The sequence below is a fragment of the Charadrius vociferus genome, unplaced genomic scaffold, assembly GCF_000708025.1.
Source record: "Charadrius vociferus isolate BGI_N301 unplaced genomic scaffold, ASM70802v2 scaffold92, whole genome shotgun sequence".
Classification (NCBI taxonomy): Eukaryota; Metazoa; Chordata; class Aves; order Charadriiformes; family Charadriidae; genus Charadrius; species Charadrius vociferus.
In genome coordinates this window covers 5,414,252-5,439,888 of record NW_009647874.1, presented here as the reverse complement: position 1 = coordinate 5,439,888, position 25,637 = coordinate 5,414,252, and the positions used below count along the sequence as shown (strand labels likewise).

Sequence of the window (25,637 nt, the reverse complement as noted above, 5' to 3'; positions counted from 1 at the left end):
AGAGAGGAAAGAATAGGGAATATTGTGTGTACGGACTTTCTGCTTTTGTAGTTTCCCTAACATACTAAGTATTTTCTGTTGTGGTTTTTATGGGAAGTATGATTTAGTTTGTGAAGTCATATGATTTAGTTTTAGGTAGTCCTGCAAGGAGCAGGGGGTTGGACTTGACGATCCTTATGGATCCCTTCCAGCTTGAGATATTCTGTGATTCTTTTCTGTAATTCAAAGTATGCGTTCCTTTAGTTGCAAACTTGTGACTAACTGAATGGCCATTCTTGAACATACTGTTTTGAAGTTGCACTGAGTTTCAAATTGGTACAGAGCATAGTGCAAAAACTAAAATGTAATGTTTTGCATTATAGGTACAAGAACTGTAGAAGTCTGCTTTAGAATTTGAAAGAAAAAGTTTCTGCAGCTCTGGAAAGATATGGTATGTTTATGTTTTCATTTATATTGTGTGTATGCGAATAATCATAATAAAAAATAGTTATACTTTTGTTCCCTGATTAAAAAAAAAAAAGTTGAAAGTAAATTCAAGAAGAAACATACACATTAATTTTTCCCATATTTTTTTGACTGTGATGTCTGTTACTTAAGCGTAGTTCTCTAGTCAACTAAGTTACTTGTTTTTTCTTGGAGAAAATAAATACTGCTGATACAACATTGAATTCCCTTTTAATTTGTTTTACAAGCTCAGCCTCATGCTGCTACCGTCCATCTGTTTCTCCATGGATTGGATAAGAATCAGTGCTGTTTCTGAAAGTTTTGTTGTTTTTTTTTTCCTTGCTGCTGAGCATATTTATAGTGAGGCTTGTACAGTTTTTAGGTATGACTTGCAAAGTAAGTTCAGAACCACTAGAAAACTGAAGCAAACATCAGTGTAAGTCAAATTTGCAAATTCGTATGTTAGGAAATACGAAATTTAACCTTCAGTAGCAGTGCTAACATGAGCCTATGGCATCTCTTTTTGTCTAGGCTCTTAAATGTCCAGCCAACTTAAAAATATGTACATGCATTACAGCAAGGTTGGAACCTTAACTTGTAGTTACTTTAATTTCCATTTTCTAACTTTATTCTGGTGTAGTCCAGTGGAGATACCTGGTAGTATGGAATAACTGCACCACTTTGTAGTGTCTCTTAAGAACTGCAGTTCTGTAACTTGATACATAAAAAATCTTTGAAACTTTTTACATTGTTGCATTCAGAAAAACAATTATTGTTAAAGTTCATTTTTCTACCGTATTAAGTAGGTCTGTTAATGCATATATTTAACGCTGTATGTGGTTACTTCAACGGCTGCTTCTAAGCTATGTGTGTACTTTCTTTTTTAACCACTTAAAATGTGGGGAAGAACTTAGTAACTCCTGATACAAGTTTGATACCCTGCGTGTTTATGTCTAGATTTTTCGTTTGAAGATACTTAACATAAGAACATATTGAAAGTTTTGAAATCTCAACCTTGCAGAAGGGTTGTTGGGTGTCTTTTTTCTTTTTTTTAAGTTCTGTTTCGTAGGAAGCTACAGATAGGAGCTAAAATGATTAACTCTAAGCTGAAACTTTAAATATAATGTGTGCTAATTAAAAGCTGTAAATATCTTAAAGCCATAACATAACATTATCACAATCCAGATGTTCCTGAAAGAATTATATAGATTGGTCCTTTACTCTAGCAGGCATCTGGCAGGTAGTGTATATTCATTTTTGCACCCACAGCACCACTGGGACCACCCACCTGCTTCTTGCTCTCCAGTTTCAATACCAGTTGCGTGTATGATGGCTCTTCTTCAAACCTAAACTGTTATTTCTTTGTTGCCATTATTTCTGCTGGCTGCTTTTTTTCTGAATGTTTAACTGCTTGCCACCGTATGTATGCATAGAGTCTTTGCAATGGTATGCACTTCATAAATTGACGAACAAGAATTCCCCTCTAATCCCCCACAACTTGAGTGATGAATACTAATGGAACATCAGAAAAGCTGAATGTTATGCTAGTGAATTGCATGATTGCTTGGTCTTAATATGAACTATATATAAACAAATGTATTGGTGACACTGGACAACTTGGGGAACGGAAAGGTACTTTACATGGAAGGCTGCATGGAAGATGGGTGGCAGAAGAAAACAAAATAACAAAGCATAATCGAAAGGACAGATGGAATAAAAGTTTGAATACTAAAGCTGAAGTGAAGCTGTAAAACTTACCTTTTTGGAAAATAACTTAATGTGGTACCTAGCCAGTAAAAGGAGAGCTACTAAAAGAAATTTAAATAGATGGTTGGATTTCACCACCTGATGTGGGAGGGGTGTTCCATTCATAACCGTATATCATTTTGGAGGGAGCCTGAAGTAGCAAGCATAACTGAGATAGAAACACGTGGTTCTGCTTCAGAAAATAAGGAGTGTGTGTAGTGGAATAAACATCAGTTATGGTCCAAGTGAAAAATGCAGAAGCTAAAGATAATTTCAGGTCTTTCATTCTTAAAAGGTGAATAAAGTACATCTATGATCTCAAACCAAAAACAAGCGTTGAAGGGAAAATCTAGTGTCCAGAGGTGCAAGGGTGCAAGGGCAGTTGTAGAAAATAATAACACACAAGCCTTTGGGGGGGGGGGGGGGGGGGGAGTGGGAGCAAATACTAGATCATTTTCTGGTGCTCTGATTTCTGATGTATTGACATCAAGGCAAAGTAAGTATACCGATATTATAGGATGAAGCTTTTATCTTAATCTATAGTTGATCTCTGTATATTGAGATGCACAAAATTCTACCTTTATTCAACTTGTAACTTGTGTTTTTGCTGAAGTGTAAATTCCAGAATGGTACCAGCTTTAATTTGAAGATAGTAGCAAATTCAGGTCCTCACCCCAAATAATTTATTCAAGTGTTAATTGTCCTCGCTATCCTGCATGCTGGTGTTCCTACTGTAATTTGAATTTGTCAGCCTTCAGTTTTTAGTCATATGGGGGTTTCATATGCTTTCTTCTAATTGGAGGATCTTTTTTATGTGTTCTTTTTATCTGCTATGAGAGGACTTAGTTTCTTCAGTATCCATACTGATTAGCTTGATTGAACTTTTTCCATTTTCTAATCACAAGGCACTTTCTCCTTTCTTCATGCTGTCTTTATGGCTCTTTTCTGCTACTTCTGGAATACTTTTGAAGAATATCGAGTAATTAGAGAACTCAGCTCAAGTGTTGAACATGTCTGAAGTGCTTTGTGCAGATGAACACCTTTCCAGCAATCCTTCATGAGTCATATCTGTCGTTGTATCTGTAATACTGGGAGTGTGTGTGTGTTTGCTCATTGGGGGGGTGCCTTAATCACTTTAGGTCTTTAGGTTGGCATTTTCTAGGATAGAACCCAATTCTTTTGGTCTTCTATGTGATTTTGTATTGTTATTGTTATTAGTTGAATGGTTTGGTTTACCAGGCAGTGGAAAAAAATTGTATGGGTGCCTTATTACTATTTTTTGCAGCTCCATTAGGATTTATGTAATCAGGTTTTGTTAGTAGTTGTTTTATTTTATTTTAGGATCATTGATAATTTTACTTGCTATTAGTTGCATGAAGAAAACTTCTGGAATCTTATGTCTTTTGATGTTTTCTGTGTTGGAAGCCACATGCAGGCAACAAAAGCAATTGAAAATCTCAAGCAAGCCTATTACTTTTTTTTTTTTTTCTGCAAGTGACAGTTAAGATTGAACTTACGGATTTGGTGAATATTCTACAATTTCCTCCAGGTCACTTGATGAATCAATCTCAAGTTATAAAAGGCCAGTTTGCCTATTAGGTGGCAGTTCCTTTTTTTGAAGTAATAAGCTAGCAAGGGTAGTTCTGAGGGCACCTTTTGCTGTATAGATGATGACTGTCTGTTTCATCGTGGTACTCAAAGTTATTTTGGAAATATATCAAATTTGAGAAGAGCTTTCATTCTTGGGGGATTCAGGGGGATTCTTCAGAAAACACACAAAAGATAACTTATTTGGATCTTGAGAGGTGGGTATTTTTAATTAAGCGACTCCAATTCCAGCACTGGAAGGTAAGGAAGGTCATGGTACTTTTGTACAGGTCAGTCACACCCCAGTTTTCATTAGATCATCTGTCAAAAAGAGAATCTTAAAAAAAAAAAAAAATTGGATCAAAGATTGCTTGGGTGGAAACTTAAATTATTTTGTAACGGAAACTTAAATTCTTAAAAATGCCACCTCCCAGGGCACCCATCATTCAGTAAGGTCAATAAGAAGTCGTAGTTTAAGTAAGAAAAGTGTTCATTCATTCAAGGATCTTCCTAGACCTCAAATACTGGGTGTCAGCTGCCAGATGGCTGTGCTGTCACAGAAACCAAACACCTATACATCAAATAACAAAGGGAAAGTAATAGGTGTAGGAAATCCATGTAAGTGACAACTTTCAATTAAAAAACTTCCAGCTAAAAATCATTTGGCTTTGTTTTGGATAGCTGACAAATAGGTACTTATACTCTCCATGGTGTCTCTTCAGGTCCTGTGTTTTGAAACTGGGGGCCTCTTCTTGGCTCATGTTTGTGATTCCAGACTTCCAACATTAAATGAAATATGCAAAGAGAAGATCTCATCAGGCTATGCAACAAAGTTGGGTTTTAGCCCCTTTTTATGCATCTGAACTTGGTTTCTGGCGTCTTGTTCTTTCACTGATGTATTTCGTCCCTCTTTTTCAGTTGACAGGAATATTCTTTTCAGAAAAACTGCTCTTTTGTCACCTTGGAGAAATGGGTGTAGTCTCAAACTACTGCATAAACATTATTTATCCTGTTCCCTCCCGAAGAGTGCTGCTCTATGCTGTGCAGGGTTCTTCAGATGTATGGTTTGAAGGCATGGACCTTGTGTATTGTCTTGCTAATTATAACAGGGATTGCTGCAGTCCTGGTTGAGTCTATCACTTGTAAATAGTCACTAAGCAGATGTAGATGTGTCTGTACTGGAGCCTGCCCAGTCCCAAAGAGCCTGTAGCAGCCATCTCAGGTTTCCCAGACATATTCCACAGGCACAGACTGCGTTTGATACCTTGAGCTGCTCTGTGCTTCTGTGAAAGCCTAACCTGTAAGCCATAATAATCATGACATTGAAGACCAGAGAAATCAGTTTGAGTAATGCTGCTCAAAGAATAAATATTTGTTCTGGGGCTGCTGTTGCAGGGTTCTACCTTCTAGAAGGTAAGTTACATTCAGAGATGCTTTATAAAGGAATTCCTGCAACAGAGAAGCGGCTGGTTTAGGTCAGTTTCCTATTCTTCATAATCCACTTTTCTAAGATGTTAGTCTGTGGTTTCCCTTTCCTGATCAAGTAGTGTCCTTTGACTCTCTTACCATATTTTTTTTTTCTGCTTTGTTTGGATCCAGCAGTCAAAATATCCTTTGTTCAAACTAAGTTCAGAATAAGGGGTCTTTGATGGTAGTCTCCTTCACCACCCACCCCATGTTTCAACATGCTATACTCTTTGCCAGCAGACAGTACTCTGCTGATGCACGAACGAGTAAGGTTTTAGAAAATTGAATTCTTCCATCTGTACTAGGGAATCCTTGCCAATCATATTCTGTCCCACAGGAGTGGCAGAAAGGATAGGTGGGGAAGGTAGGATGAGAAGGAGATAGAAGGGAAAATGATTTCCTACATCTGGATTGTTGAAAAGTAGCATGAGATTTTTAGACCCCAGTACAGTAAATCTAGTTTTAAGGTATCTTGTAAGGGATTAGAAATGCTGCAACTACCTGATTCACAGCTCTGATCCACAATAAGTTCAGTTTGTAGGTACAAATTTCACTACAAAACTTAGATGAGTTAACTTCAGTGTGGTGAGATTCATGGCGGTTCAGATACTGCCTTTCTTCACAAAGCTGCTGTAGATACTGCATTAGGTGGTGTGGTAAATCTGAGTAACGGAGTTGGATCTGTGTTGGGCCTGGGCACAAACTTGTCTTGGCCATGGTTGTGGAGCTGCCACCTCAATGCATATTCTTTAACATTAGAAGATCTAATGGTTTTTGAATCCAGCACAAACACTTCATGTGTTGCTTCACTGTTGACCATTGTGTTCATGAGTTCTCTCCCCCCCGTATTAAACAGCCTCAGGAAAACTGTTTTACTAAGGTTGCTGTCAGCCTGTTGTTCTTACATGCTTCCATTTGAATGGAAGACTACTGTAATTAGCTTTTGCCCATGGTCTGGGTGATATAGGACACAATTCTAGGCAGGGAGTGATTGATTTGGTGCACTCCAGAACATGAGCTGGTCCTTCCAGCAGACAGAATGCAGGTTTCCCAACCAACGAGGCGTTAGAGATTACACCACTGTCCTCTTTAACCAATGTACTACAAGTTACTTGGGCAGAGAGCTAGGAGGGGGGTTAATTTCTAAATGTGTTTTTACAGAGCCATTTCACATCAGTTCAGAAAGTAGAACTTAAGGAGGAAGCACTGCCTTAGGATAGGCATCTGTTTCTTTAAAGTTAAAGCTTGCCTGAAAGTGGACATTGTCATGTCTTAAACAATCAGAATGCCATAAGCATTGTTTTTAGGCTTCTTAGTTTCGCATCTGCATCTTGGGTTTTGCTGTTTGCTTTTCTGTACAGCTGATGATCAGCGACCATTATTTTGAAAATCTTTACCCTGTTTGTCATTTAATGTTGACAGACAAGGAACCTTTCCAACTGACTTTTATTCATTGTACTGTGTTCCTGGCATTGACTCAGTTAAACTTTGACAATTTACACCTGTAACAGATAGGAACTAGAGAACCTCTGTTTTGTTTCAGAGGTTTTCAGTAGCCTGCTTCTTTTTCACTTTCCTTGCGTCAACTGCACTTGCGTTTAGCTGAGAAGACTCAAATATTACTGATGTTAAAATAATTAAAAGGCACTTTTCCTACTTCAAGGAATGTACCTGACAAAACTAATAAGCATCATCCCAAAACTAATACAGATTTCATTCTGTTGTAGAGTTTGTAGCAGAATGTCAGGTTGTAGTAGAATGGCAAAAGGGAGCAGCTTTTCTGACAAACTTTAGAAAATTGCGGGCTTTGCTTACTGAGCAGTGATTTCGTATCTCTGACAGGTCAACAGATACAAATCAGCATTGAGAATGCTTGAGTGCTCATCAAACCTAAGACCTTACTGAAAGACTCTTGTAATAGGTTGCACTGAAGCACAAAAGCTTTCTTTACTGAAACATTTAAAGCTGTTGGATGTGCTCTGTTAGTTATTTGCACCAGATCTTTATGACTGCGGGTGTTGCAGAGAGCTGCGGGGGTGCCCTCAATAGCTCGCTAGCTTTTGTGCACCTTCCTTCTGTATGAGGCTGCTGCTGCATGGCAACCTGCAGATGGGGGGGTTCAGCTGGGTTAGAGCCAGAGGAATAAACTTCTCAGATACTGTACAGGGGTTTGTCTTCGTAGCTACTGGCTGTTTAGAGAAAGTAAGACAACTTCTTATTTACTAAGTACAGTAATAACATTTCAATTTTAATCAAGACTTTATATTAACAAAAAGTGAATAATGCTGTTTGTGATCTGACTTCCCAGTTGAGGCCTTTTATTTCTTTACAGTCTTTATCCAGTGTGCCGAGGAGCTTGGGTGGGAGAGAGAATGGGGTCAATTGAGTGTTGAGGGTTATGTTTGGAAATATTTTATCAGTTAACTTTAGTTTAGAGTAGATAACAGCAGTAGGTAAGAGACTAACTGGTTCCTTTTCAGCCATGGAAGTAATCAGCTGGGGTGGTCCCAGGGCGCTCTGGGCACGAGTATTGCTGAGTGATCATTGGCTGCCACCTGCGTGACAAAGTAAAGGACCAACCCTTCAATTTATACCGGTGGAGCCTGATCACGGGAAACAATTGACAGGTAAAATACACTTTTGAAAACTTAAGGGAGAGGAGAGACTACATGTGGTGTAAATGGAGCAAAGAATGTAAAAGATTGGCCACAGACAGCAAAGGTTGCTCCTCTGAAACTTTCACATAGTTTACTTTGTTTTGGGGAGAGGCACACGGCAAAGCGCAAGCTACATGTTGCTCCCCTGGAAACAGAGAGCCTTGTTAGGATACCAGTATTAATTGAGTTGTAGAAGGGAAACAACTAACGGAATCTTATTGTAGTTAGAAATTCCAGTTCATATTTATGCGCATGGTTCCAAATAGTTGAATGCTTGTTGTCTTGATGTTGGGTGTTTTCCACTGGTCCAAGAGATGGGTTTTGGTTATGTGTTGTTTTTTGGGTTGTTTTTTTTTTGGAGAAAGGCCAAAAATAAGTTGATGAATTTTCAGGTTTACCATTTGAGTGTACTGTAGTGAGTTACCCTTGAAGTCTTAGAATACCGTTCAAAAATGAAATAATTTTTGTGCAGGAGTTCTTAATCTCACAGATAAAACAACGTTTAGCGTCAATATTTTTCTTCTGCCTTATGGTTTTTATTTAGCAGATTGGCTGAAAATAATTGGTAAGGACTTTTAACTAAATTATTTTTACTTATTTAGAGTTGTTAAGCTTATGCTTAGCCCAGCGTGATACAGGATTGGTGTGACAACTCGTTTTTAATCAGTGACTCAAAATTGTGATCACCCTGATGTCACCGAATGGCCACAGCTTGTAAAAGGTAAGCATAAAGCATATAGTGTTGTTTCTCAGAATAATTTTTAGTATGTTGTTTATTTTAAGTGTTGCATTTGTATGGCTTGCAGTTAGTTTTATGAATAGTATTAAGGTATATTGTTTGTTTTAGATAAGTCGGCTAGCAAAGTTGATTTACCCTGTTGCTTAGAGTGATTTCAAAGCTCGCTTAGCTTTGTCACTGCCTAGTTTTTAAAACATGAGCATTGTGGTGCTCCATGGTATCCCTCTTAAGAGCGATACTACCACTTAAAAGTCTCTGGCGGTTTTTACTGTCATAGTGAAATTCTGTATAAATTGTTTAGCATCCTTATTTAAGCAATGTTAAAATTATTTTAAAAGTATTTGTCCAGGAAGTTTGATGTTAAAATATCTAGGCTTCCATACCTTTGCTTTTCTCTCCTAGGGAGGTACAGTGGAGGTAAAAGGAGTGGCTTGCAGAATGGAGAAGTTGCTCCCTGTGTTATTGGAAGTGAGCCATCATTTGAATTTGCTAGCTCATACTGCAGTATTCAGATTAGTTGGTGTCTTGTGATCAGTATCTACGATCTAATTCAAAGCTGAAACTTGTAAGAGCATTTGCTCTGAGATTTTTCTCTGAACAGAACTCTTGTTTCAGATTTTAAGCATGATGAAGCGACGTCTTGCCATACTATATAGTTGTTTTTCAGTACTGTTGCCTGCTCAGAGGAATAACAAGGTATCTTGTTTGTAAACAATTGCATATTGCAGAATAAATAGCTTCTCAACAAACAACTACAATTCCTGTAATTGAATTGATCTTCCACATTGTTTTAATGAGTACTGAAAGCTCATTTTATTTGGTGCTTACACTGTCATTTGAAACCTTTTAAATTCTGGTTAATAAGTGCATTAATAGGTTCTGCAAATCATAGTTGTGGTAGGTCTGCTCATGTTATAGAGAACAATAAGCTGAAGGAATTTGATCCCTGTTTTCTGTAGAACCACCTTAGAGGACCAAACCTTCTATGACTCAGCTAGGTTTTTCAGGAAAGTTCAGAAAAAATAAATTTGTCATCTGTTATATTGTTTGTCTTGGAGAAGAAACCTTTTTTGCAGAATAGCATGTACTGAACTGCGCTGCCTGTTCAAAGCCCAGATGAAACTAATATCAATGATAAGGATAGGAAAAGATTTTGGATATACTGATAGCTGTGTTTACATGTCTGTACTACAAATCACCAGGCTACCTTTTTTACGTGCTAAGTTTAGATGCCAGTCTGCTCTTTTTCTGTAATTTTTTTCATACTGCTATGTATTATAAAGGCTCAAAGTGATTAATACTCAGGATGGTTTTGTTTTAACGCTACTATTTCACTTGTATTTATATAGCAACTTAAAGCACTAATCTTACCCAAAGCTTCATTGTGCTGTACTTGCTATGACTAAAAGAAAGATAGCAACCGCCTTAAACTACCAAGCTCTTTGCTCTCTGTTTCTGAAGTCCTGGATGTGAGTAGAGGAGCTAGCCAGTATGACTAAAAATACTCTTTTTTTTTTTTTTTTAACCCACTGTTCCTCCAGTTGTATGGCTTCTAGCATTTACATGATTAGGTGAATAATTAGGAAAAAAAAAAAAAAAGGTTCTTTTTTCTCTGCTATGTATTTAGTGACTTGGTTTGGTCACTAGAGTTGAAGGGAAGTGAAATTTTTATTTGTTTTGCTGTTGAGCATTTTTGTTGCCAGCAACTATCTCATCACTCCTGACCTTTAATGAGTAAGGGAAACATCATTTGGATGGAATAAATAGAGACCAAATTTTGAGATTGGGCAGGTTTGGTTATTTTCCAGTTAGAGGTTATTTGCATTTTAAGCATGAGTATAAAGTTAGTTGGATAGTAAGTTCAGAATTCTGTCCTTGGTGTGAGTTGAATATTATAACTTAGTGGAATATAAACAAATAATTTCCCATGTTCTGCATTATCTGTTGCTGCATTGTATCCAGCTAGCCTAGGGATTTTAAGTTACCTGCCAGAAATGCTTTCTAGGCACAGGATCTATTAATATAATACAGTTTGGTAAAATGCAGAAAGTTGCTAGGATCTGGTATGTCACTGAAAGAGCTAAGACATTAGTCGAGAATTCAGAGAACAGTCCAGACTTTACCAAGAGAACAGTTCAGGCTTTAATAGGAGGCACCATCCAGTAAGGTAGCACAATGAAACATAGGAAAAAAGGAAATTTTTCAGGCTACAGGTGGAGGTTTCTAATAGTGTTTAGAATAGTATAGATAGTTATGTAGTAAATAGAGAAATTCAGAAATTCCATTCCTATAAACAAAGGGTTTTGCCCGGTAAAGCTATGGCAAAGCCTGCTTAGCTGTGCTAACTGACGTTTCCTAGCAAACTCTGTTGAAACCTACAAAGTGAGTTCTATTTGCAGATTTTAGCTTACTTCTGTTTTGAGAAAGCTCTGTCATGAAAGACATATTTGTTCATGTAAGCTACAGAGTTTTACTGTAATGGCTGTGCTCTATTTCCACTCCTCACACAATATCCAGCGTGGCAGTTCTGGTCAACTGTACCAAAGTCTATACCTAAGTGAAGGCTGGCTAAGGTTCTTTAGGATATGATTTCAAGGCAGCTTAAGGTGATTGAAATCAAAACTGCTGTATTCGTAGCCAGATACGCCAGGAGACAAGGCAGTACAAACTCACCGGATAGGAGGGAGTCCCGAAGGGAAGGGAAAAAAAAATAATCTGTCTTTAAAAAAAAAAAGTGAAATTCCCGAATCGATGCGGGCAGAAGAAGCCAGGAAGAAGATGGGAAGGAGGAGATAAAAAGCTATAATTTAGCCCACTTAAGTTAATATGGAATTATACCCTTTAAGTCAAGGGGGTTGGCAAGCTGAAAACAGGTGCTGGTTGTGTTTTCAAAAATGCTAGGCAATGACACCTAATTCTGAAAGTTACTGGCTGACCTGTTAGCTGGAAGGAAGATGCAGGACCTGCCTTTAACGCTTCTGCTCTGTGAGATTATGTCCATAAACTCAAGTAGAGAGACATGAAATTTGTTTTGACATTCTGTTGAGACCTGCTTGTAAGTTGCTGCTTTTTAGAGTCTAACTGTGCAGAGAATCTGTTTGTAACAGTTTATCACTGATAAACTTTGAGTATACATTTTGGTTACAGAAGTGGTGCACTGTGCAAACTGAATATGGAAGTACTGCCAGCAGAACTCTCCTCTAATGACTGCTGTTGCGTAAGCTGTGGGGAAACAGTGCTGTCCTCCTTAGAGAAATTTGGCTTAATTCTTTGTCAGGTTTTATGTTATAAATGGTCTTTTAGAGTTTGGTCAAACAAATTCAATGTGCAAGTGCATAAAAGTTGGTACTTTTAGTGGCAACAATAAATATCCTTTCCACCTTTCATAACACTTCATATTGTGATGGCTTAAAATAACAAACAATGCTTAAGGTTTTGTATCTGTATTTGCAGATCACCAGGAGAACCTCACTCTGAAAACATTGAAACTAGCCGAATGTAAGTAAATGAGTGGATGAGTTTGGCATATCTTGTTTAAAAATGTTTTGAACATACATAACAGTTACTGTTGTGCCTGCTTAAAAAAAGAAGACAAAAGCCGAGTAGAACTGCGGAATCACCTTAGAAAATTTCAAGTTAGTATTTTGCTATGGAAAAATAATTTTAAGCCTCTGTAGAAGCTGTTATGATTCTTTTTTTTTTTTTTTGGAGGGTGAACAGGTTGAAGGCAAAGTTCAGAGGTTTAATTTAACATGAACCAGTAGATGGTAGCATAATACAGTGTCAGAAATCTTCAGGTCTATATTCAGACTTGACAGCACGGATATAATTTCTACCTGTTATTTGCTAACATCTTGCATGGGTTTGAAGATACTTCAGTACTAAGGCACAATACCTACTAATATCTGTGTGGCGGATGGATTGCTGAACTAAGAAGAAAAAAAAAAGTCTGACTTAATTTGGCAAATTCATATACTAGTTAATTCTAGAAGCAGAAAACTATCTTTTACTAAACAGTATTCATGTAGCATCTTGCTCACAGTTCTGAACCTTGTTCTGCTGTCTTTATTAGCCTAGAAGCCAAGGTTAACTAGAAGCAAGATTGTGATAGGCTGCAATGTTAATTTCAATTTCAAATTCAAAAGGGTGGCAGGAACGAGAGGACTATTTTTAAAAAAGAAAAAAGTTGAGACTTAATTCTTCTGTTAGTTAGCAAACGAAGATTCTTTTCTAGCTATTGAAACTGTTCTGTCATAGAACTCAAATGGGGAAACCACAAACTGCATTTCTGGCTTACAGCACAAGTTCCAAAATAATAGAGGGAGCGTAGCCCAGTGGTTAGGGCACTGTCCTAGGCTTCAAAAGACCTGGGTTCATTTCTCTTCTGCCACAAACTTCTGTGACCTTAAACTGTATCCTCCACACCCTTCCCCCAAGTGGTCTAGCATTTTACGTGCTGCAGGCTGAATGCCAGTTTCAGGATGTTTTGCAGGGTAGGGACATGGTGTGAATTGCTCAAGGACTTCCCTGCTGTAGCTGCCCAACTTGGGGAGGAGCAAAGCTGAGGTGAGCCCATCCACATTGGACTGCATACCTAACCTTAAAAGTGATGAGAAGGAAACAAGGAATGCTTTTTACTGCACTGTAGTCTGTTCTTGCACTAGGAAGAGAATTTTTCCTGGGACAACGAATTTGCTTTTCCCTTTCTTATGCCATCTACTATGAAAGTGCTCTCTAGCTGCTTTCTTAGAAGTACAGGTTGCAGGGATCCAGACCTGAGAGGTCACTGGCTGTTGCTACATGGAGCCGCATTAGAGACAGAGGCTGAAGGGCAAAACCCCTGCCATAGTCTCTTCTCCTGCTCCAGTAGCAGCCCCTGCTGTGTTAAGTTTTATTGTTCCTGCAGCAAGTTGAGTTGTGTTCTTTTGTGTCCCTGGCCTAGCCAAACAGGGGAAATCAGGCTGTAGACTGGCTGTAGTCCACTCTGGATACTGCCAGCTTTTTACACATTGTAAGGAAAGATGTGTCAGAAGCAAGGATCTTGACTGATGTGAAACAAAGACTCTATAAGGACACATGATAAATCAGAAGGGAAAGGCAGTACAGCTATTTTTGCTTCTAGCAGTTTGACAATTCTTTGTCTGTGTGTGTTTTATTCTCCTTAAAACTGAACCTGAAAAAATAATCTACAGTAGCAAGCTTTTCTGTATGAAAAAGCTGAATTTTATTTTTTTTTTTTTGTGCAGTTGGACGGTCAGAGTTGCCCTGACTATGTAGATTTTGGGTGTCTAAAATAGATGTAAACCAGTCAAGCTGTAGGCATGCGCATATTTGAGGAGTAGTTATACAGTATTAATGCATGGTATACTTGCAAAACTAAATTTTTTAAAACTGTGTCACAATGTGATGTGTACATTACCTATTACAGAGAATTTCTGCAATCCTGGTGCATAGTGGCTCTTGCTACATAATGTGGAATGGCAGTCTGGGTAATACAGTGTGACCAGCAAGCCTACTGTGTAGCTGAAATAGTTACTATATTATTTACATGCCTATAATTCATTAGTAAATGTGGGGACTTACGCAAGTGTTTTTGTTATTTGCATAATGAATGGTTAAGTTAGTTTTGCTCTGGCTGATATAATTGCTTTATTTGTTTCTGTGTTTTGCATTGCAAAGCTTTATACCAAGAGCATAGTCACATATGTTTCACGTGTGTGAATTAAAATGAATAGATAAATAATCTACTGACTTTTTCAGACTCTTATGCAGCTAATTCTTCCATGGATAAGTCTTTCTTATCCCAGGCTTTTCAGATTCTGGCTTTATGTGTGATGAACATCTTGGTGCTAGCTCAGAATTAGAAGTCTCTTTTCCTTAGCATTCATTCAAGTCTTTAAATTTTTTAAGATCAGCATCATCTCCTGTCTACTCCTGTCACAGGTCTGCATTAATTTTCAGCTTCAATTAGTATAACTTTCTTAAAACCTTTTTAGCACTAAATTACATAATTTTTGATTGTTTACTTTAACAATAACTTGACTTATTGGTTTATGTATTTTCACTCTGTGTATTGTATGTTGTCACATATCAAGGCAAAGGTATTTTGATACGATGGCTTTCTGTGCATTCATCTCTCCTTTCTCTTTTTAAGGATGGGATGCTTTGCAATTTTGGAGCTTCTCTTTCTCTTTATAAAGAACAATGAACACACACCCCACCCATTTAAAGTGTTGTTACTGTTATAGTTGATGTATAGTTATCTCACATTGGAATAGACTTAATAGCTGGCTTGTTTCACTTGAAAGAATGGCAAAATAAAAATTCTGTAGCAGCCTTAAAATATGGCAGAAAAACAAAATACAACCATTGCAAATATATACAGTAAATGTATTAAGTATTAGCGTTTCTTGATACATATTTTCAGATGCCATCCTAGTGCTTTCTAGACATAGAATGCCTTAAATTACTTTCCTCATAGCTGAAAACACAGGTGGGTTTGTGTAACACAACTGTGGGACATGCTGATCATGGCCTCTGTATCAAACCTTGCCACATATAGGTGTTTTTGTAGGCTTGGTTTATTGCCATGCTTGGAAGGAAAAGATGTAAGAAGTATCTTTATGTACACCTGCAGCCTTGCACAGTGTTATACTGTGTTCTGTCCAGGATGAACTCAATTTCTTCTTAGAGCCTCTTTTTTGCATCATTTAGCCAGGCAGTGATTCCCTTGAGGAAACTTCATCAGTTAATAAGACTGCATTGACGCTACTCTAGAATTGCTACTTTCTTAAATTTAGCAACTACTTGTTAAAATTAAGTGTATGTTTCACCTTTGCTTCCAAGAGCAAAGGTGACATGAGGTAAGTTGACCGGATGTCATAATGATTTGAAAGAAAAGGAATTCTAGATTTTGCACTATAAAATATAACTGAAGCAAATGTATTACAGACCTTGGTTCCCATGGAGCTTGGAGGATGCTGTAAATTTACCAGTTAAAAATAAACAAAAAGAAAGCTTAAAGAGGAGATAGTCCTCTCTGGATCTGTCTAATCCACATAGGCTACACTGTTCTTAAACTGGAAGCTCAGGTGTTTTAAGTCCTAGGATCCATGTTATTTGCACTTAGTTTCTGCGTGATCATGGTCATCCTTCTAGAGCAGTGTCATGCAGAATGAAGGCATAGTAAAAGAATGCTACCATGGAAACCTAACTTTAAAAAAGTGTTCCAGAGATTTTAATAACTTGAAAACAGAGTTGGGTGATTGTCCCTTTCCTGTACTTGGCCTCTTTCTTCAAGCTGTACAAGGAGAGTACAAGGTTGATCAGCATTTAGATCTCTTCTCTGCAGGTTGGTCTTACATGTTGCAGTGGTCAGTCCTCTTCTTATGTCAGTATTTTTGTCTGAAATAGTTTCTTTTATATCACGCTTTCTACTGAAACACTCCAGTGGTCCAGAAGTAGACAATTGGAATCAGTATCTCCAGTTTACTGTCTATAATCTTTTGATACCTTGCTGCAGTGTTAACCTCCTTTCTTTGGTTGGGCTGCTGATCAGAATACAGTGTATAAATTTCATACTTCACAAATTTAAGCTTGTTCGGTAGAGAACAATGTGAAGTTTAATTGTACTTGCTTGAGTGCCAGGACTTCTTTAACCAAGGGAAAATAACATGGAATGTACTCAAGAATATGTATTTTGCTGAATACTTTATAAAATATTAATTATTTTTTTTTGTCCTGAATATAAAAAACAGACTGAAGGATTCCTGCAAGTATGTGAAGTTGCTGTCATTTTATTTCTTGCCAATAAAGACAAAGCCTTATAGTCAGTACAGAGATTTAGAGTTTATGACTCCTTACTTGATAATTTAAAACAAAATTTGGAGAACAGTTGAAATGTTTTGTGTGGTTAGACACAATTATCCTTTGGAAGTTTAACAGCTGGTAACAATAGTGTACTTTTTCTCTAAAATACTAAGAATAACAAATCTGTTCAAAGAGAGCAAGATTTTGTAAGTTTATAGTCAGTCCTAAACTTAGTAATAAGTTTATTCCAGCAGTATTTCAAATTACTTTTTCTTTGTAGTTAAATAAATTTATGGGCTTTTTTATGAGGGCTATCTTTCTCCCTGCCTTTTCAAAAGGCACTTACTCTGTAACTGTGATCATACTATTTAAAACACAGTGAATGCCTACAGTCATTACCACGTACATAAACTGATTGCTTACAATACTTGCCTAATAATTGTTTCCCCATAATCAGTTATTTAATGGCTTCAGGCCTGTAATATTGGGGTGGGGGTTGGAATTGAGGATTTTTCCTGAAATTGCTTGGGTTGAAAAGCCAGGGTATAACTGATGCATTATTCATCTCTCAATTTTTTGGCTAATTGAATGTTGGAGGGATCACATAGGTGACAGGGCACTGCATGCCGCTTTAAGAAGGACAGATAGGAACCAGGGTATGAAAACAGTTGGTCTGTGGAATGGCGTTATCCCTGTAGAGTCCGGGAGCTGATAACCTGAAGAGGAAAGGGCAGTAGTGAAGGGTGCTTTTCTAATAGGACTGTAGCAAGGTAATTTGTCTGTGAGACAAAATTGAGATACGTGCTGACTGTGTTCTTGACCCTCTCTCTAGCTGTCTTTCTGCGTTGCTCCATTAAAGCCAGGACAACTTTCACGTTCTCAGGTTCACCCTTCCTGAGGAAGTGCCATGCCTGACTTTGTCAGCACGTGATGTTCCTGGAGGCACGGTGGATCTAGAATACGTGGTGGGGAGGGAGGTCCCTTGGGTGAAGCCAGTATGGTCCAAGGGAGCTCACAGTCTGTACCCCAGCTATTGAGGCCTACCACACTGGAAGGAATGGGGTTGAAGAATACGAGCTCCATGCGTGTGTGCATTTGCAGACGTATGTTTGCTGGGGTGCCAGTGGCCGAGGCGGGCAAAAGGTGTTACGGCACTGCTGGAATGGAGGGCTGGGCTCCAGCTCTGGGTTGAGCACTTGGCGGTTCAGTGTGCTGGCCGCTTCGAAAGGGTCTGTGCGGGAAGTGCTTTTACTGGAAGCGTGTCTTCTCTAGCACTGCCGTTCTTACTAAACAGTATCAGGAAACCAACATGTGAGGCTTGAAACTGAAACTCTCAGAAAGCAGTTTTTAACTTCACAAAGATGTCCAACCATAACTCACACCTTTTTTTAAACAGCTTTTTATCTGCTGGTCATCTTATTTCCACTGTGTAGTATAATTGTTGCAGGTGTATAAGTCTCTTTATGGTCCTGTCTTGTAAAGGCATATACTGAAAGTTCTTTTGGTCTTAGTACTAAAAAAAAAAAAGTCCCTGCTTTTTTTTCCTATCCAAAAGACAAACAAATTTTCCTCTAGTTTCCATGCACATGAATACTTTTGGGGTTTTTTTTGTGTTCAGAAAGAAAGCAGCTTGTGAACATTTTGGCACTTCTGAATTCCTAGTAGTTTGGTTAAAACAGGCCGTTTTAAATTTCCACTTACTAAAATTGGCCATCTTGGAGCAATGTGAGACTTCTGTGTAGAAATAATATAAAAATCGTTGTGTCCCAAGCAGAAACCACTTAGAAAAACATCATTTCATACTGATATTCCCAGACAAGTATGAAACCTTCATACGTATTTCTAAAACTTAGGTAAACTTAAAGCAAAAATGATGCATTTATGCACGTATTTTTAACTTCAGGCAAGTTTTGCAACCTGGGTGAAAATTCCTTGTTCTGAAGAATTATATGCTTCAGATTTTTCTAAAATTCCTTAAATGTTTAAACATCTGATTTTTCTATGTTGCAAAAGTTCCTTTTATGTAGCATTTATCTGTATTTAGTTTAAGATATTTGGGAAATGCAAATTACATGCTGTTACGTAGGAACTTTTGAACCAGTGCATTCAATCCCTTGTTTTGTGTGTGACTTCGACAGTCAGAAGTTACTTTACAACCCAAAATGCAGCCCAATGCACCATTGATTAGGTATCTAGATGGGTAGAGGCTCAGTGGTGTACGTTTCTAGTGATACTCCACAGTTTGGGCAGCATTTCAGTTACAAATGCAAACTAGTTATTATCTGGCTTTTTTATCATTTAAAGAACAACGAAAAAGTCAACATGAGTTCTTTTTTCTTTAGTACCACAAAGTAAGTCAATGAATACTAATAAATGGAAAAATGTGCTTGTGAAATTATTGGACTTTGGGGAAGGGAGATGATGCCTATTTTAGGTGCCTCTCCCCCTCACTGAAGTAGTGTCTTGCCTGAGGAGGTGATACAAGGCCCACTGTGTGGGAAGTTACCCTTAAGGATTAAGGATATGCCTGTGATATGTCTGTGAAATGTTTACAACTGTAACCGCACCAGTGCAGTTTCCTACTCAGATCTGCAACAAAAACAGAGTGAGTCTTTGCAAACATGTGGAAGTCGGTCACTGCAGCCTTAGCTACACTAGAAAGCGTCTGTGTGCTGAGGTACTGTAAACTAATCATTGAGTTTATAAGGGACCAGTTACTCTTCACTAGATCCCTGCATAGGAACTTAAAGGGAGCTGCAGTCTTCAGTGTATGGCCTGAGCTAAAAATAGAGAGGGGGGTTGTGTTACCTCGCTTGAAGAAGCAGTTTTAGTTTTCTGCATACTAAATGAGCAGGGGAATGTAGAAAGGGATCAAGTTTTCACCTTTGGAGAACAGAGAAGTTACGCTACATTTTCTTCTGAATAATATAGAAATGTGGGCTGTTAGCGCTGGACAGTGACAATAATCCCTCAAGCACCCCAATGGGAATGGGATATGGAATATCTTACTGTTATGTGAAATCACACATTGGCTTACTCAGAACTGCATTCTCTTTAAGTGCTTTCATGTATGGAACTCAGTAAGGGTAGCTCTTATGGAAGGCTTGGTAAATTCTGTTCTTCTTTCTTAGGTCCATATCCTCACTTTACGTCTCCACTGTTTTTAAAAATTTACTTAATTTATCTGAGGCCATGTCAAAAGTCTGCAGAATAGCTGCTGGGGAGAGATGGGGGGAAATTCTACTACTGTTGTGTTCTAGTACTGTTGTACATGTATTGTTTGCTTCCATAGTTGATTAAAAAAAAAAAAGGCGGCTTTCAGTCAGACATTCCATCTCTAATAGAATTTCACAGAACTTGAGTCAGTGAGTCTGCAGCCATGAGTCAAAATGAAAATGTTTGTACAAACAGCATTATTGTAGGCATGGCACAGTCTCAGAAGTAATTGGTAGTTAAAAATTGGAAGCAAAAACTTGAGTCCCTCAGAAGTTAACTGTTAGGGACAAGTCTAAGCATAGCTTTGTCTCCTGGCATCTCAGATATGACCTGATTAAAGCAGAGTGTTGTTTAATATGATAAAATACGTTGTTAATATATCAGTGTTTATACATTGAAATAACTTTATTCAAAGTAGATGTTAATAATCTAGAAAGGTGTGCATTCCTCTTTAAGACTAACAGTTTCTCCAGTTTTAAAACTAAGTTCTGTCTTCTTAGGGAATTGGTCAGGTTTTCACTATTAGCTTTTTCACAAGGTTTTTAATCTGAACAACAACTCCAGCTGCTTTAGGTAAATAAATAAATATACACACCTCCAAATATATATACACTTAGAACAGCTGTAAGGAATAATCCATATAGCCATAATATGTCCATATATAATCGTGGCTGTATTACATAGGTCAGAAAACACCAAAATTATGGCAAAAAAAAAGTGATCTACATGTGGACTGCAATGAGGAAATAAGATGGAAAGAAAATGCGGTGAGGAAGGATAAATTAAAATGATACATATATTAAATAAGCACTATTTTGTATGCTGTAGAAAATGTGGTCGGAGAGAGGGAGGAGAATTAAAGGAACAGAAAGTTTCAACTTGAGTAGGAAAGAGCTTTCAGGAAGGCATCAAGGTAATGCATAGGAGAGGCTGCAAGAGGAGTAAGCAAGGAATGTGTTGGTGAGACAGGTGGCCATAGCTCAGGTGTAAAAATTCAATATTAACAAAGAAATGCTTTCATGTGATATACTTGTCTGCTTACTAATTACAATATTTTGCACTCTCAATCATTCCAGACCTTCAGATTTAAAGTCAAGAATGATCAAAGCACGAAATCTTGGCATTCGGAAATAGATGTCTGAAATCGTGTACTAGTCTAAGCTCTATTTAAAAAACCTGTTGTTTTTTTTAAAGTCTCTATACTAAAAGCTGAAGTATGAAAGACAAGATAAAAAAAAACCCCAAACTTATATTTTTATAGGAACATGGAGAGAGGCAGGTTTTCCTAAGTCCACATACAAAAATTGGAGAGGCTAGAACTGTTTCCTTGAATCAGAATACAGCAATTCTTTATTTATACGGTAGTGGTTTTGATGGTAGTGCTGGTGCTGCTTTCTTTTATTTTTTTAATTGTCTTCCACCTCCATCTCAAGTGCCAGGGTAACCTTTCTCTTCAATTTTTTTTTTTTGTCTTCGTACTTGCTGGGGCATTTGGAAGGTCAGTTTAACATTGAGGTCATGGTTTTCTCTGTAAGAAATGTTTTGTTCTCTAGGATGATGCGATCTTGAAGGGTGAAAGGGAAGGAGCAAAGGTGTTATTGCTGAATAATATACACCTCAATAGTTACTTTCAGAACTTCAGGGCATTTTCCCGTCTGAAGCAGCAGCATTGAAACTGATACTTACCCAGCCAGTATTAAAAGCTAGGTGCAGCAAGTGCCGAGTAGTACCTGTGGGTCTAGCACTTTGGTTCCCAGATACATGTTCTATGCAGAGTCTGTGCGTGCGTCAACGTCTGAAAAGACATCTTTAAGTTAATATCACAATTTCTGATGAAAAGCTTGCTTCCCGTGTTCTAATCTTTATAGTAGTGTATTACTAAAGCTAGGTAAAAAGCCTGCATGTTAGACCTAATCAAAATGTTTGAAATGTTTCGTAGTTGATATTTTTTATTAATAACTTGTTTTCTTAAATGAAGTGAAGGTTTGGGAGTTTCTTTCCAAAATGTGGTGAAATATGTGCTCTTGGTGCTGCATGCAGCTGCTTCTGTCCCAATTACATGCAGCTTTCTGGTGATTTCTTTACCATTTGCATGTTTCTGTAAAAGTCTGTGACCTTATTACATGGCCAGTTAAATTTTCTTCTGTGTGTATATATAGTACTGAACATGTTGACTTGTGTAGTGATACAGGTGTAACTCTTGACAATACATACTTGCCATGTATAAGTGCAGGGGAAAGGAGAGGATTTGGCAAATACCTTTTTTAGAGAACCATATACCGTATTAGGCTGAGGAGAGATACGTTCAACCCCGAGCTCACCTTTTTTATTGTGATTTTGTCATCAGTTTAATTAAGCAAGGAATATTTTTCCTATGGATTGAAGTAGACTAAGTATCTGATAACTTAGTCATCTGGAATCTTGTTTAAAAAAGGTTTATATTTTTAAAAGGTTTATATCCTATTGGTGTAGTATTGCTAAGTAAATGCCTGGACTTACTTGTATTTCATGTATTTTCCCTCTGTCAGTGGCAACCATACCTCAGTACTATATATCAGACTCAGTCACCTGTATGAGATCCAGTTCTGTTTCACTTGCAGCCTTGCTTTGCATCTAAATTGCTGTCTTTTTCAATGACAAGTGAGATTGTTCAGAACTGAACAAGATTGTGTCCACTGTAACACTAGAATGTAAAGCTGAAAACTGTGCATAAACAGGATTTACCTTTCGCTTGCATAGGACCCACAATTAAAATTGTGTGTTAAATACATTTGCGTTTGTCAAGATGAGAATCCTGCGTTTAAAAAATCTCCTGATGTGTCCTCTCTGATGCAGAAATCTTGTGTTTCAGTGCCTGACTAATCTCTGCCTTGCTGATGCTTTTGAATGAGCTTTGTATGTGAAAGCTCTACTAATCCTTGTACTTACTGTTTGAATGTTTGCTACAGGAAGCGAGCAGCTGCAAAGCATCTAATAGAGCGCTACTACCACCAGTTAACTGAGGGCTGTGGAAATGAAGCCTGCACGAATGAATTTTGTGCTTCCTGTCCAACTTTTCTCCGTATGGATAACAATGCAGCAGCCATTAAGGCCCTCGAGCTTTATAAGATTAATGCAAAACTCTGTGATCCTCATCCCTCCAAGAAAGGAACGAGCTCAGCTTACCTAGAAAACAATTCCAAAGGTGCCCATAACAATTCCTGCACTGACAGAAAAATGAACAAGAAGGAAATGCAAGGCCCAAGAGATGACTTTAAAGGTAAGAAGTTATTTTAGAATTTTCCTAAAATAAAACACATTTAATATGCACGAGTATAAGCCTACGGAATTCACTGTGACGGTGTTCTGCTGACTGTGATGATGTTCTGCCGACTTATTAAGTAAAATACAATATTGGGCAATCAAATATGTTACTATGGATTCTGAAAAATGGCTGGATTAATGCTGAACACTCATTCCAAATCTGGATCTTTACCACGTCTCTGTTAAAATCTGTGTGCATTTGTTGCTTTCTGAGATTGCTGGTTTTGCAAATATGCAGAGGTTTTTTAAGTGCTGCTGTATGACTGTTTTAGTTTCGCTAGTTTCGTAACTCATCTGTAGTTAATGAATTATAAAAGTTATACTTTAACTAATTCCAGGTTCTGTGTTAAGAAACTTAACAGATGAATAAAAAATGATACAGTGGATGATGGGCAATACATCTACCAAGCTAGAAAAAGTTTAAGCAAAGTGATTTCCAAGCCAGTGTACAAAAATGAAATACTGTTCTGTATGTCTTTTTCTGACTTCTATTTAGCTTTTCAAGCTCTCTAGAATAGTAAATAAATACTACAAGAATAATTTTAGTTGCCATCATAACCTGGGGTGCAAACAGAAATCACAAACTAAATGAAATTAAAGCCATTAACCTTTGAGCAGACCTTTTTTAAGTATCGTTGCAGTAAGTGGTATAAACACAGTTCAGATTCATTCCTTTTACCTAAAGAAGGTGAAACTGTTTACAGCAAAGAATTAAAAAGTCCTACAGAATCAGCAATAAAACGGCACTGTGTTATAAGGGACCTAAGACCCTCCGGTCAATACCTGCATCAGTTTGTTCTTTATCTGATGCAAGGATAAATTTGTCCCCAAATTATTTAAGATCTGAGTAAGCAAAGAGGCAAACAGTAGGGAGGGGAAAGGGGAGCCAGCATAGTGTTAGACAGGCAAGAGGCACATTAGGTCTTCTTTGTGATTTCTCTCTTTAGTTTTGTATATCTTTAACGGAGGTGTGCACATACAGGTTTTTCTTTCTTCTCCCCAACCCTACCATCCTCTCTCCCCAAGACGGATAGCTAAGAGTCTTCTCAACCTGTCTCCAGAGACAGCCTGTTGCCTAAAGCAATGGCTCAGACTTCATCTGTTGCAGCATCACAAGCATTGGCCTGTCTTGTAGCTGTACGGACAGAGAGCATGAATGGCCGTCTGAGACTCTTAGTTACCTTAGTTACCTTTGGAATTGGATGATGTCAAAGCAAACTAATGTTCTGAAATTTTTAAGGTCCATCTGCATTAACAGTTACTGGGAAGACTGCAGTGAAGTTTAAGAAGGCCAAGGAAAAGGATATGCAGCTTGCTTTTATGCTTGACATAGGGTTGAAAGTTCTAAATAAATTGAAAGAAATGCCCTTCAGAAAGAATTACTTAAATTTCTTTTCTGTAGTGCTAAGTCCTTAGACTATTATTACCTTTGGGGAAAAATGTATCTGGAGGCCATTGTCAGCATCTCAGTAATGTCTTAGATGGCAGTCCAAAAAGAGGAAGGAAGTAGAGGAATTGCCAATATATAAAAAGCATGTGTTAAAATGTAGTCATATAGAGAGACGGCCATTTCAAAATCAGTGTTACAATTACTTGGGAAGCTATTTTCAACTTGGATCACCAAAACATTAAATTGGGAACCAAGAAGTATAGTGGGCAGGCAGTGAGCACACAATCATAATAAAACTTCCATAAGAGACAATGAAACGATAATTAATAAATTTATTAAGTAGGGAGCGGGTTGTCGGCAGTATAGAGACTACATGCAGTCTTTTTCACAGTCAAGCATCACTGCTAAAACTTTGTATACAGATTTGTCACGGAATATTACTGAGAACAAGGTCTGAGAGGAGATAGTTTATGTCACTGGATTACTTAGTTGCAATAGAAAGGGTAAGAGGACAAGGCGTGTAAAAGCTCGCATCTTCAGACACAAGTCAGCTAAAATTGACTTGAGTTAGAAGAAAGCTTCATTTATGTTTGTTTTTCTACCGCTGTTCTCACTGTTGTAACTCAGAAATGGGACAGACCCTTATGGCAGCTCAGAGGATGGTAACAGGATATGACTTAAAAGTGTTATGAAACTCCTGATGGTAATACTAAATATTTTAATGGCAAATAGCACATAGTTCCTTAAATACTAAAACCTTCAAAAGAATGACTGGAGAATTCCTGTTTTAAGTATGGAAATCTGAAATGTGTTACATTGTTAAATTGTCAAGTTTTGCTGATAATTTTTATGCTACGAATAACCTCTGCAATCCAGAGTCAGTGAACTTGAGGTCCTAATTTTGAGGAGCTGTGGCATGGAACAACATGTATCAACAGTTAAATTTTTTTTTAGGCAAGTTTGCTCCATGAGCATGCACTGCAGCAGATAAAAATAGAAGATGTTGCACTAAGCTTGTATCCTTTCATAATATTTTTAATGCTGTTGTTTTTTTAACAGGACAGATTTTAGTTTTGAAGCTTTTTCACTGTCTTCAGATTGGTTGGAAGTCAATCTCTGTAGCATGACATAAGCTTAATCTTTCCTGTGTTATATATGCTCTAAGAATGGCTTGGGGCTCTGCAAAAATCAAGTTGTCTTTCTTTGTATCATTTAGTTTGTATTTTTTATTTAACGACTGCTTGGAATGAATGTTATTGTCGGCAATCACAGTTCAAAA

At 37.7% G+C, this 25,637-nt stretch overlaps 1 protein-coding gene across 1 annotated transcript in view; it reads left to right on the top strand.

The window, feature by feature from the left end:
- Positions 1–360: 360 nt before the first annotated feature.
- UBE3A (ubiquitin protein ligase E3A) overlaps positions 361–25,637 on the top strand; it is a 43,281-nt gene continuing 18,004 nt past the window's right edge. Inside the window, exons 1-5 of the mRNA XM_009883100.1 lie at positions 361–430; positions 7,725–7,871; positions 8,504–8,622; positions 12,094–12,138; positions 22,614–22,924. Of these exons, the coding sequence (XP_009881402.1) occupies positions 8,603–8,622; positions 12,094–12,138; positions 22,614–22,924 (376 nt within the window). The 5' untranslated portion in view covers positions 361–430; positions 7,725–7,871; positions 8,504–8,602. The remainder of the gene's footprint in view (positions 431–7,724; positions 7,872–8,503; positions 8,623–12,093; positions 12,139–22,613; positions 22,925–25,637) is intronic.